The 14518-nt window shown below is 42.6% G+C and overlaps 1 protein-coding gene across 1 annotated transcript; it reads right to left on the reverse strand.

Annotated features, from left to right (window-relative positions):
- Positions 1–523: 523 nt before the first annotated feature.
- On the reverse strand, positions 524–4366 carry h6pd (hexose-6-phosphate dehydrogenase (glucose 1-dehydrogenase); the record flags this gene model as incomplete). Its single annotated transcript, XM_083891857.1, has 4 exons — positions 524–1944; positions 3168–3437; positions 3524–3641; positions 3725–4366. The coding sequence occupies 4 exons, from the start codon at positions 4364–4366 to the stop codon at positions 599–601; spliced, it is 2376 nt and encodes a 791-aa protein (XP_083747983.1). The 3' UTR covers positions 524–598.
- Between the last annotated feature and the right edge of the window lie 10152 nt (positions 4367–14518).

Below are 14518 nucleotides of genomic sequence, written 5' to 3' on the forward strand. Positions count from 1 at the left end.
TCAATTAAAACAACCGCAAAGTCCCCAGGTGCCTGCGTAAAGTCGACAAACTAATGATAATACCATCTATGTGACTTAAAGACAGGACTATCTCCCAGTGTCTTAAACCCAGATCAAAGTAAAACTTGATTAAACTAAACAAGCCATCCATGTTGTTATAAATCGAACTCTCAATAAAGGAGTGAATGTGTTGATTATTTCAAATGCTCTCTAATCTCAGAAAAAAATTACTCCGTAAAACAGGAAAATAATTAGACAGAAAAACAGGGGAAAAAAATATTACTCAGAAAAGTAATTTTTTTTCAAGTGAATGCAATACGCTTCCGTGCCTAGCACTAATTAAATGTTAACTAGAAAACAAAACATTATGTTATACATGTTATGGACCTCTGTCCTATTCAAGTAAGATACATTTCAATTTAAAATTCTAGTCAGACTGAAATATGGATCGTGGGTTATTGTCTCAAGAAATGGGTCATTCAGTTTTAGTTTAAGACAGACAGACAGACAGACAGACAGACGAGTGGACATAAATTTCACATTCTTCGCTCAAAACCAGCAGCTGAATCAATGCAACTGAAAGTAAGATATAAGACCTCTATCCTATGAGAGCGTCATAGTCGATGTACCACACCAGGCCGTCACTGTCAGGCTTCACGTTGGTGACGGGATACTTGTCCGTGCTTTTCTTCAGTCTGCTCAGCTGAGTGATCATCTGGTGCTTCCCCTTTCCCATCACGAGGAGAGCCACTCTGCGGGCGCGGTTAATGGCGGCGAAGGTGAGGCTCATGCGCTGATGCGGTTTGACGGGGCTCTCGGTGAGGGCCACCAGACTCTGCCCGTGCTCCTCCACTGTAGCGCCGGGGAACAGCGAGGCCGTGTGTCCGTCGAAGCCCACTCCCAACAGCACAAAGTGGAAGCTGGAGCCGTTCGCCAACTTTCCGATCTCGCTCTCGTAAACCCGCGCCCCTCCGTCCTCCTCCACGCACAGGCGATGGTTGAGCTCCACCGGCATGGGGTGGATGTTGAAATACGGTATCCTCACGTGATGCAGCAGGTGGTCGTGGAGCGTGTGGAAGTTTGACTCCGCCTGGGTCAGCGGCACGCAGCGCTCGTCCACCATCCACACGTGAGTGTTCCTCCAGGGGAAAGAGAAGTGGTGCAGGGCCAGCCTGTGGAACAGAGCGAGCGGCGTGGAGCCGCCCGAGAGGGCGAGATGGAAAACGCCGCTCTCGAGCACCGCCGCCTCGGCCGCCTCCTGCAGGTCTGCGGCGAGCTGTTCCACCAGCCCCTCGGACCAGGCAGACACCATGTCAGCGTTGCAAAACTTGCCTTTTAAGACTTGAAAGCTGTCAGCTGTCGTACTGGCCGTCTGATCAGGGCTGATTATCACCACCTCACTTTTGTAGCTAATCTCCATCCCTTTCAGCTGGACGTCCAGCATGTGCCCGTTGTCTTCGCCACCGGGATAGATGCGAGGAAAAGCGCCGCTTAAGCTACTGAGCAGAGGCGTCCACAAGCTCCAGGAAGTCAGCAGGTTTTCAACACTGATGAAACTATTCTTATGCCCTGAGAAGATGTGCGCGATCAGTTCTGAATAAGCCTCCCGCTGCTTTGTCGGAGTGTGCACGTAGTAGTCCGAAACGTGCAGACCTAAAACACTGACGTCACCGTGCTCCGTCACTTCCTTCCACTCGGCGTCCGCTAAAACCGGCTTGAACAAATTCTTGCTGACAAGAATGGCCGGATATCGGAGGCTGCCGTGGCCAAAGTAGAAAACGATCTGTCTGGGTTTGCAGTGAACGCCGTTTTGGTTTTGAAGGCAGAAGACGTCGTTCTTGAAAAGCACGCGAGCGTATCCCACCCGTTCGTCCAACATCTTCCCCGAGATTAAAAGAATGGGAACGCCTTCAAACTGGGCCTCATCGATGTGCGCCAACACAGCTGAAACACACAAGCAGGATTATTAGTAATCATAAATTACACTTTCACAAAACTAAACTGTATTCTTCTAGATCAGGGGTCTGCAACCTGCGGCTCTGCGAGTGGCTCCTTGTAGCTTTAGAGATCAAGGCGACAAATAAAAGTGTTTTAGAATCTTGTGCAACATCCAATGTCAACGTAAATTGCAATATTCAGTACATGTTTGGAAGCGTCCTGTCCATCTTTGGATCCACACACCGTTTTTCTTGTGCACGAACAACATACAATCCAAATATTTGCTTCATTTATTTCAAAGTGGGTTCATTTTAATTTCTTTAATTTGCCACAAACAATGAAACAATGGAAGGGGGTCGTACCTATGTTCCCCGGGTCCTATGTTCCCCGTTTTCCCAAAAAAAGGTCCTATGTTCCCCACTTTGTATGTGACAGGGGAACATGGGACCCTTTTTTTTGAAAAAGGGTAGGGTTAGGGTTAGGGTTAGAGAAAGGGTCCTATGTTCCCCAGTCACATACAAAGCGGGGAACATAGGACCCGGGGAACATAGATACGGTCCCAATGGTAGAACCAGGTCTACGGGGTCTAGAGGTTGGGTATAAACTGAACATGTAGTTCTTAAATGTCATAAATGAAAGAGACTTTTACTATTGTATATAGTTTGTCTGTATAAAAACCTTTATATGTGTTATTATCTTCATCTTGTGGGGTTTTTTGCAGCTCCAAATGAATTTTTGGGTGGAGAGACGACAAAAATGGCTCTTTTCATCCTAAAGGTTGCAGACCCCTGTTCTAGATTATGTTGTTTAGGTTTTGTATCGCCAACACTCTTGAGACGGACCAGTATGCGACCAAATGTTGATTGTTAAAGCCTTAAGAATGCTTATGCTGACTTAAATGCACTCATAAAGGCTCATGTTACCGATCTGTAAGAGATCTTCCAAGAGCGTCTTCTTCCAACACTTCCCTTTTGCATTCACACCCTCAGCCAGTTCACTGTTCCTATCTATTGTATTTCTTTCCAAGGCTTCTTCTATGCAGCTTATTCCTATTTTGTTTGGATAAAAAAAAAAGCTAAATTTTAAATTGTATGATGACATTCTGAGATGTCCTGGAGAGTCCACCAACCATGACACCCTAACCCTAACGCTATGACATGATAACTTCCTCACCATCATGTTGATATGAGAGTAAGTGTAAACACACTAATAATCTCAACAATTCTCACCTGCATATGTCGGCGTGATACTGATGTGATCTTTCGTCTTATTCAGCTCCAGCTGAACCTCTGAGCTGTATCCCTGGTACTGACCGACCACAGCCTGATTCTTCCCCAAGGGCAGCAGCGAGTCCAGGATCCGCAACTTGTTTCGAACGACCTCCTCGCTGCTGCTCAGATTCGAGGGAAGCCTCATGGTCAACAGCATCATGACCTCGGTCAGGTGGTTCTGTATCACATCTCTGATCACGCCGTACTGGTCGTAGAAGGACATGCGGCCTTGACGACGCAACGATAAAAGGGAGGACATGAACGCGTGACTCAAAATAAACGAACCAATCTGAAAAACAACACTGCTCGTTCACCTATGACATCCAGGGTCTCCTTCAGCACAATCTCCACTCTCTCTATGTGGTGCTTGTTCCAAATGGGATCAAGAAACTTCTTGTTTTCTTTTCTGAATGGAAGTATCTTTGCGATCACCTTCCCGCAACACAGAAAAACACAACATCGGGTTAAAAACAGTTCAGCGGCAAGAGGTACAAACTGTGGGAGGATGTCCTCACCTGTTTCCCCAAGTAATGGTCAATTCTGTACATTTCCTCTTCTTGTAAGGAGCTCGCGAGATGAGATGCTAGAAGTTCAGCACTCTTGAGGTCGTGCCCAAATGGTTTCTCTAGCACCACCCTCAACCACCCTCCACTGGTTGGTCTGCAGCTCTGATTGATTTTATCTGCAATGTCTGCGTACGCATAAGCTGGCACTGAGAGGTAAAAGAGCCTCCCTGTCTCCGTCATCGCCTCGTCCTGCAGTTTTCTCTCAACGTGCTTGGCCAGGTCCTGGTAGTGCTCAAGGGTCTTCAGCTGCCGATACTGTGCGAGTCGAAGGAACTGGTCTTTCAGAAGAGCACAGCGATCCTGAGACACGTCGTTCGGGCACGACACCCCCTTTAGGATCTCAAACAGGAGCGGCGTGGCCTTTTCAGAGGGCGACTGCCCTCCGCCGTAGAAGGAAAAGGTGTTTCCGCCTTTGACCTGGTCGACGTAGGCCTCGAAGAAGCCCTGCCACAGGTACTTCCTCGCCAGGTCACCTGTGGCCCCAACTATCACCACTGACACGTGGCCAGGCCTCCGTGTGGCCTCGCTCTCCTGTCCATGTCCTTTGTGAGCACACAGAGCCAGCAGAAGCAGCGACACAGTCACAAACATGCTGTGCTCCTAAAACGTCCAAACTCCTGCATGAAAACGACAATGAGAGATGTTAATGCAGGTGATTAGATTCAGATTACAGCATTCAGACGAGAGGAGCTCAAGGTCAAACTGCTCACGACCTACTGAGCCATGGAGTTAAATATATAACTGATAAGTGATAACTGAATATGTATTTAACCCTTTAACGCCGAGCGTATTGCGGACGACGCGCTTGCGCAAGCGCACTTCGCATTACCGTGATTACAAGACAGCACAAACAACGGTTCCTGAAAGCCGAGAAGTTGCCAAGTCAAAGCCAACGTGTGGTTATCATGATAATTTCACTCGCGCTGTTGCAGGAAGCCAGCGAATCAGCGTCTTTGTTGCCAGAGGGGAAAGAGTTGGAAGAACACCTCTACATGTGTGTACATACTGTGTAACTCTTTACTCTGCCCTTTTATGGTTAAAATAAGCAAAAAAAAAGTCCAGAGGGACATTTTGAGGCTTAGGTGTTAAAGGGTTAATGACTATTTCCTCACATTTCTACTACAGGTACTCACAAACCTGCAGTCTTTAGGCATTTGTGCTTGAGAAAGACACATAAAATCCAGTGCAAGTGCATTTTGCATTACCGTAATTACACAACGGTTTGTGCTATCGGAAAAAAATTCCAACGGTTTCTGAAAGCTGAGAAGGTGCACGTCAAAGCAGTCAAAACATGTGGTTATAACGGTCATTTAACACACGCTGTTGCAGGAAGCTGTTGCAGGAAGCTGTTGCAGGAATCAGCGTCTTTGTTGCGAGAGAGGAGAGATTTGGAAAAACACCTGCACATAGTTTCCATGTAATAACTCTCAGATATTGAAAGTTATTCTAGAAAATGGGCAAAAACTCTTTACTCTGAACCTTTTATGGTTAAAATAAGCAAAAAAAAAGTCCAGAGGGACATTTTGAGACTTCTACTTCCTATAAACATTAATTTAGTTAGTAGCAACACTAACCTGCAATCTTTAGGCATTTGTGCTTGGAAAAGATGAATAAAATCCAGTGTTTTTACTCGGTCTGCTTTAAATGTTTAAGATTTAAGAACTCCTCCGTCTATAAGACTAAATTAAATATGAACAATACATGATATATATTATAACGAACGCCACAAAAAGAAAACACTATGACTGAGAAGAGGCTATATCATCAAACAAGATTAACATCACCTCAGCTAAATTGAACAAACTACATTCAAACAGTCAAACAGCCAAGACAGATCCATTAGTTTGAACTAAAGATAAATCGAGCAAATACTCAGCAAAGTCTCAGTCCTCTGTCCCTTCAGCAGCAATAATGTGGCGTGGTGATAAAGTCATGAGTGTACGAATGAATGAATACTGGTGGAGAGAACCGGAGTACACTTTGCACTTTGCTCAGTGGGTGTTGAGCTTCCAGGACGGGGTCTAATGTCTGCTGTTGACAGATTGCTGGGAAATTCTGCCCCAAGATTTTGCAACAAGAGAAATTCAGAACATCAGAGCCCTGACACACAAACAGCCAAATCAAACAACCTTAATGTGTGCAGCTGTGCATGGAGCTGTAGATGCAGCCAGGGCTCCAGTCTTTAAAGCCCAAGATTTTTACTATTGTACAATTCAAAAAAAAAAAAAAGGCTGAAGACATAGCTGTTTTTGCTTTGTTTTACAGTGTAATGTGTTTGCACAGTGGCAATGCAAACAGCAAAGGGCATCCACCTGAACAGCAGTGTAAATTCAGCCATTTTGTTTTATTAAAGCAATAATGTAGTCAAAACTGTACTATAACCAAACCGTCATTTAAAAAAAAACTACCCATTGCATTTGTTTCTTCCTCGTATTTTAGAAATACAGCGCATTTCCTTATCCCTCCACTAGAATAATAAACTGACATATTATCTTAATCTACACCTATATTCACATTTTGAGTTGACTACTACTTCGGGAGACAGCTTTTCCCCCCAGAAACTGCTCAGTATATTTAGAAAAACACAGTCTGTCCTCAGTCACAAAGCTGATTTTCCCCCTTGAATCACAGTCATGCCCCAAATCAATAGATACAGAGAGCAAATAAAAAGGGTATTTTCTTTCTCCCGTGTTCTCGTCCTCTCTCTTTCTCAGTTCTCTTTCAAGCAGTCAACACATCACATAACGTTCAAACAGATATATACGCCGTTACTATTGTTTTTTATGACCTTCAACTGAAGTTGGAAGGGGGTTATCGTGACGCAATTCTGAGAATGAACATGTCTATAGAGCGGCCAAGTATAAGATCACATTTCCACTGCAAGAACTACTTTCACCAGGAATTTGGGGACTTTACCATGATCTATGTGCATTTCACCACAGGGGCCAGGAACAAAATGGAAATTCTGGGCAAATGATTTATCCCCCCCTAAAGAAAAAAAGTCCCTGCTCAGGGGGGCTAAATAATCTCTGAAAATCAGGATAAAAATCTTCATCAGGTCCATAAAAACAACTGGACTGATCCTCATTGATAAGGCTGTGAATGGAAAAACTCCCCACAACATTGGAGCAAATTGGACAGTGCACAAAAACAAGATATATGTTTCTGGAATAACTTTGGAATGATGCATCTGTTGACACGCACGCACGCACACACACACACACACACACACACACACACACATTCTTGTACTTGCTGCATACTGAGGACCAGCATTTCCACTTTATAAATCAACACAATTACAAATATCTACTTCATGAACGACATCTACAAAAAAAACTACTGGTTGCAGTACCATAAAATGTCTGCAGGTGGAGCCCCAGAGCAGAAAGGGCTGGACATTTTTTTTGATTTTTTTTGGTCCAAAATTTGACAAAAACGTCATACTATACTATGTCGACAAAAATTTTAAAAAAACATTTGAATTTTGCTCCAAAATTTTTGGTCCAAAATTTGACAAAACCATCATACTATACTGTCGTTCAAAATTTGAAAAAAAAAATTTGACCCCAAAATTTTTGGTCCAAAATTTGACAAAACCATCATTCTATACTATGTCGTTCAAAATTTGAAAAAAAAAATTTGACCCAAAATTTTTGGTCCAATATTTGACAAAACCATCATACTATACTTTGTCGTTCAAAATTTGAAAAAAAAAATTGGACCCAAAATTTTTGGTCCAAGATTTTACAAAAACGTCATACTATACTACACTATGTCGTCCAAAATTTGAAAAAATCTTTGACAAAAATGTTTTGGTCCAAAATTTGACAAAAAACTCATACTATACTATACTATGTCGTCCAAAATTTGAAAAAAATAATTCACCCAAAATATGACAACAACGTCATACTATAGTATGTGAAAAGACATCACATGGTAAACATGGCTAAATGGAATGCTTCTTTTGATTATTACTAAGACTGAAGAAAGTATATTACAGGGGTTCTATTAGGCTCTTTAGTGCAGACCTTTTAAACGTTATTCAGTCAGTTAAGAGAGTAGAGGTGATGATGATGATGATGATGATGATGATGATGATGATGATGATGCCACAAAGGGCTTTAAGGCCAGGTGTAACACACTTAAATTAACACAGGCGAGACACTGGAAAGCAGCCAAAACACATTGTCATTTTAAAAACCATTACGACATAATTTATCTTCGTCTAGCGCACGTGTGCAGCTCACCTGTTGGTGCCTCAGGTGGTGATTACGACACAGACTCAAGCCAACACACTGTAGATTAATGCCCGTTTTAACCTATATTAACCTTCTGTGTGCAGATTCTGCAAACTTCAGCAGACTTTATCCACTCAACTGTATAATTTCTGGGTTAGACGTGGATTAAACTAATACAACACTCCCTAAACATTGTAAAAAAAGTTGACTGCATCACCGCTGCGCAAAATCAAGAGAGTATTATTTATATACAGATATAATTTGCTCTATCGTTGGTGCAGTCAGGGGGAGGACAGAGGCAATGGGAGAGGTGAATGAAGTGTAGTGACAAAATATTGTTTGATCTTTAAACTATTTCAGATTGCAAAATCCATCCATCCATACATCTTCTACCACTTTATCCTCCACATGAGGGTCGCATGGGACGCCATGTGCGGATCGACATAGGGCGAAAGGTGGGGTTCACCCTGGACAGGTCACCAGTCCATCACAGGGCCACAGAGACACAAACAACCATCCACCCTCACACACACTGGTCAATTTAGAGTGTCCAATGCACCTAATCCACAAATCTGCATGTTTTAGCATGGGGAGAACATGCAAACTCCATGTAGAAAGGCCCTTGTTCCGACCGGTTCACAAACCCAGGTCTTCGTGCTGCAAAGGCAGACTAAATAAGGTAAATAAAATGTATTGTTTGTTTTGTTTGTTGTACTGCGAAGCCTTTGGCAAAACGATCTCAGAGGCAAACCGCAAGGCAGCAACTCAATGGATTCAGACATGTGGACGGACTCCTGGGATTTTCATGAAAAGCCAAAGTGGTCGAACCTGGAAACAAAGGCTCTCCTGTTCCCTTAAAGGTCTTGGTGCTATACATATTGTTTGAAACTCAGAAGCTTAAGTTAATTTATAATCTCCTGTCAAACAAGCATACAAGCAAACCTACCAGAGTAACTTTAAACATCAAGTTAACAAACACAGAGTCAAGTTGGCTATTATTTTTAAATCACTCATATAGGTTTAGCCGAAGTAACTGCAAGATTACCAGTTACCAAACGTCAACACTAACCAACATGTATTCAAAAGTATTAAACAGTTATTTAAATAAAAAGAATGCTACACTTTCCTCTGTTAGCTACTTCCTTAGCAACACAGTTAACTTGTGAAAAGGTAATTTAAAAAAAAAAAAAATTTTAATTGTATTTTGGCAGCAAAACAATGATATGGGATGAGGGAAGTAAAAGGGGTAATATGGTAATAGAATGAAGATACATAACATCAAAAAGTGCAGGAGAGGACAAAAATAAATACAATTCCATTTAGAGAAACACAAACTTATTTCAAAAACTTCATTTTGTGGGTGTTTTGCGGCTCCAAATGCATTTTATTCGGGTGGAGAGGCGATAAAAATGGCTCTTTTCATCCTAAAGGTTGCAGACCCCTGACCTAGCTTAACAGAGTTCTCTGTGCTAACTGCAGCAGCAACAGGTGCCACTTTAATATGTGTCCGGTGTAACTAATAAAGTGGCCGCTCGGTCCGTATCGTGTTATGACTCTGGAAACTTTGACACGGTTCTTTAACGGATCATTTTAAAAAAGTTAGCACATATTTCATCTTCCTGACACAGACGTGTGCAGCTCACCTGTTGCTGCCTCGGGCTCTGACGCCGACTCTCCGTGTCTTTTGAAGCCAAAGCTCGAGCTCAGACTCGTGTCCCGGGTTAAAAGAATCCCGGGTTTTCCCCCCACACAGAACAGCGGCTGTCAGTGCGCGTTACGCCAAACAAATTAAAACAAAAGTGTGTAAAGTGTGTATACGCGCCACCAACTCCACCCCCAACGAAATGTTTGTCTGTCCACACACCTGGTGGTGCGTCTGAATGCGGCGCAACTTGTGTGACTGACTGCGCCAAAACGCACACATTCACACTTCCTGTGTCGATACATTGCTGTCGAAGCACATGCTGTGGTTTCCTGTCGTTTAAGTTAAGTGCACGAAGTACATGAAGTACAACACACGAGTAGTTCTATCAGAAATGAGGCGTTAAGGCGAGTGCGAGTGCAGCAGGGACCGTCTGCAAAGTGCAAGACGACCATTGAAACGTTCAATCCTGCACGACATCATTTTTTTTTTAAATTTAAAGGGACACTGTGTAGTATTTATGGGTTTATATAACCCAAAATCCACTTTTTTATACATATTATGTGCTCCTGCATTGTCTAGTCGCTGTATAATAGTTTTTGTTTCATTTTCGTAGTGTTTCAAAAAGTCATGTAAAATAACATGGTCGCGGGCCGCGGTTGCATAGCCACTGTTAGCAGAGAGACGCCATGTTTCTACCGGAGCCTGTAAGGACAAACGCGAGAGAACAAATCAAGCGTCTCTTTACTTGTAGCAGGAAGTCCCGCCTCCTCTCTCTCCGCTTCGTCTGCTACGGCCGCGGTAGCTCCGCCCTCTCCCTCGCCTCACGAACCTCATCTGCTGACACGGAGAAAGACGACGAGGACGACATTTGACCGGCTGAGGACACCGTAGCGCTCAGGGAAGGGAGGGGGTGAGCAGAGGAGCAGTTCTTTGTTGTAAATTTCAGCCTCTCCTCTAGATGGCACTATAAACTACTTACTTCACCTTTAATTAAGGAATACGCGTTTTAATGATGTCGTTGATGACGTTTTAATGAACAACCACAATTCGCACAGTATAAGTGACAAGAGCAAACGTGAGCATAATATAGCATTTCTCGTTATTTCTCCTATTCTCAAATCTTATTTTCAGTTTTTCTTGATGTGTGTTTTAAATATTTGTGAAATCAAAAGTATTGATAATTCAGTCCTGTTTCGCGCTCAAAACGTGTTCGATACTTGCACCTGTAAATTTATAGGAGTGAAATTTCCTTTTTGCTTTTTCCCCTACACCTTGTAGACGGTCCCTGAGCGACAGTTGTGTTATTCCTGCAGATCAGAGTCGTTTGAATTAAATCCTTACTGTAATGTTCACAGTTTATCGTTCTTGTATATTTTCTATATTTTATTTTAACAAGATGTCAATTCTTTGTTATTGGCCATAAGAAAAGTCTGAAACTGTGTGAATATCTTCTGTGAATCAACTTTAACCACCGCACTTCCCTGCAAAACAGTCACATGACATGTCCTGACCACAGTGTGTGTGTGTGTGTGTGTGTGTGTGTGTGTGTGTGTGTGTGTGTGTGTGTGTGTGTGTGTGTGTGTGTGTGTGTGTGTGTGTGTGTGTGTGTGTGTGTGTGTGTGTGTGTGTGTGTGTGTGTGTGTGTGTGTGTGTGTGTGTCTAAACGAAAGTAGCACCTATGGCAAGTGGTTTTAACACTTAATCAGTAGGCCGGATATTTACTGCAACGTCATTCTTACAAGGTCAGAACTGCAGTATGCAATTCAGTCAGAACGATGTGACTTTTGCCATTCGTGTGTATGGGGTTTGTCATTATAGATATCTCGAATTATAGGTGTCGCTTAACTCCAGTTTCAGATATCCACAGTGTCATTGTGACGAGTCATAATTCAAGTTTAAAGATATCATTAGATAGTCAGAATTAGGTTGGGTTGCGGATATCTGCGCAGGAGTCCACCGCCAACAGCCAACAATTTGCAGTTTAAATATTTACCCTTCCATTACTATGTTTAAACACACAGTATATACTGAGGCTGTAAGAGTGTGCAATATACAGTGTCTTATATCCCCTTTTTTAAGCACAACCAAGGCAAACTGACAACTGCATAAACGCACCTGAGCAAAAAGTACTCAAAATGTTTAAAAAGTCTAATTTGTGACTTCTGCACACTTATTTCTACTTTAAAAAAATAATCATAATTTATTGTGGCAGTTACTGCCACGTGATGCCTCATCAAAAAGCCAGCAAACATTCTTCGTTTTACCAGATTCAGTGAAACATATATGTTTCACAGAATCTGGTAAAAGGAAGAATGTTTACAGCCCACTCTGAGGCCCCCCTGCAATACCTCCAATGCCCACTAGTGGGCTGCAGACCACACTTTTTGAAGCACTGGTAGTTTGTGGTTTGTAAAAAAAAAAAAAAAAAATCTCAAGATACTTTGAGCACCACAGGAGACATGCCTCAGACAGTGTATTCTATACTGCTGAATTATTTGTATTGGATTTAACGCTTTTTATATTTATATGAATATTTTGTAGACACTGGTATTACATGTGTTTAAAAATGTGTGTGTATTAATCAGGTTTAGGGCAAATCATTGCAAATTGAATTATTACCCTGGTTGAAAAGGGACAAACCTTGTTATATGTCTGCATATGAACATTATATCTATATACAAAATATTTATAAAACAGTTTTAATGTCATTTGACTCCATATCAATGCCAAACTGAAGCAACAACAAGATGCATCTAATTTTAGCACCTAGACTATATATTGCTAGCCAGTCCATTCACTTCATTGACATGAATGGAGTATACATGCATAAAGAAGACAATGACTATGACATAAGAAGCTCATTTAGTACCTGCTTAAGCAGATGTATTAAAATCCTCTAACATGTTACCTGTTGCTCTGTCAGGTATAACTCACCATATGTAATCAGCTCCCTGTTTGCTGTCAGGCAGCTGTAGATTGCAGCGTATTATGACAACAAGTGTGACCCCTGTTGGCGGCTGCATGGTATAGCTGCTGCCTCTACATGTATCCACATACTTTGAACCGTTCGCGCTGCATAGTTCAGCTGTCTCGTGTCATCGCCCTGCTGAATGCAGGTCTACGTCCAAACAAAGCAGGTGTCCCTTTTGGCCACATAATGATGTGATTGTTGTGGACCACAGGGCCAGGCACCACCCTCTCCGGTCCTCCCTGTCCTACACTGAACAGCTGTGATCTTTACAGTGCAGACCTTGACTCAGCATCTCCACAGTGCCCATCATCTCACAGCCTTAATGTGGAGCTGAAACGAAGCATTTAAGGCTCACACAAATTGTTGTGGAAGTTTCATCGCAACGAGCAAACGTGAACTTTCAGTTTCAGCGTTAAAGATGTAGTGTGTAACTTGTTTAAATATAAACAAATAGCTGTTACGTGGACAAATGAGTTCATGCAATGCTGATTGAGGAGCAGATGCCGTGTTTCCATCCTGGAACAGTTCGGTTTGGTACAGTGTGCTACGGTACAGTACTGGGTCAGGCTCGCTTTTCTACTGAGAACCGTACCTTTACGGGTCGTACCAGTGCGTCGACAACGGACAACAATATCGAACGCGACACAACAGACAACAACACAACGGACAACAACACAACGGACAACAACAGAGGACGTCCAGCAGCTCGTTTTATTCTGCTCTCGGGTCTAGCTCCACCCGTACCGTACCGTACCATCACTCTGGTACCCGACAGGAATGGGTAATGACAAAATGGAACGGTTGGGGCTGGTTTATTTTTGGTTCTATTCCAAATGTAGAAAACGCAAAAAAAAAACATGTGTACCGCACTGAACTGAGGTGAAGTGAAAGAAGCACACTGCGCAAGTAAAGTGAAACAGCTTCATACTGGAGTATTATGGCTGAAAACATACAAGAAGCGCCCATTGAAAGTTCCACAAGTGGATTCTACTACTAAATATAATACTGGACATTCAGTATAATCATGATTCTAGTGTGCCACACATATGATTGTCCGATATTGAGAGTGCGTACTCCGCAAAGTAAGTTCCCAAAGAAAGGGTTTTTCAAGGGTTCTTGGTAACAATAATGGTTCCAGTAAGAACCATTTTGATCCAGAGAACCCTTTAAAACCCATTTCCTGAATAAAGAGGTTTACAAGGGTTCTTGGTGGAACCCTCCAACAGGGTATAAAAAGGTTCTACCTGGAGCCAAAAAAGGGTTCTCCGACCTATGAGGACAAGCCGAAGAACCTTATATGGCTTAGCACTTTTGTGAATTTCTCTGTGAGATGAATAAAGTATCTATCTATCTATCTATCTATCTATCTATCTATCTATCTATCTATCTATCTATCTATCTATCTATCTATCTATCTATCTATCTATCTATCTATTATTTCTAAAAGTATGTATACAAGTGCCTGGCTTCACACAGCAGCCAAAAACATTCAGAAAATGATACTTATACTGCAAATGATAAATCTGATTCAGCAGAACTTAACAGTTGTACTTTTATCACAATCTTGAGTTTTAGACAATCTGCCTGTGTCTGCACCTCCCTCCCTCCTGCTGGCATCTATTACTGAGGGCGAGCATCTGAATCTCAGGGTGGCTCCCAGTGACAGCATTGGCACATTGGCGGTAGTTAGCACCAAGTTAGCTCTTTCACACACACACACACACACACACACACACACACACACACACACACACACACACACACACACCTACAAAACAGCTGTAATGGCCTTGTGATCACACTGTAGAGGCCTCCCAAGTTGGCCGGCAACTGTGAAGTGTAAACAGTAAACAGGATGGAGAATCCTCTGTGTGTGTGTGTGGGGG

Source organism: Microchirus variegatus (assembly GCF_963457635.1).
Source record: "Microchirus variegatus genome assembly, chromosome: 7".
NCBI classification, from domain to species: Eukaryota; Metazoa; Chordata; class Actinopteri; order Pleuronectiformes; family Soleidae; genus Microchirus; species Microchirus variegatus.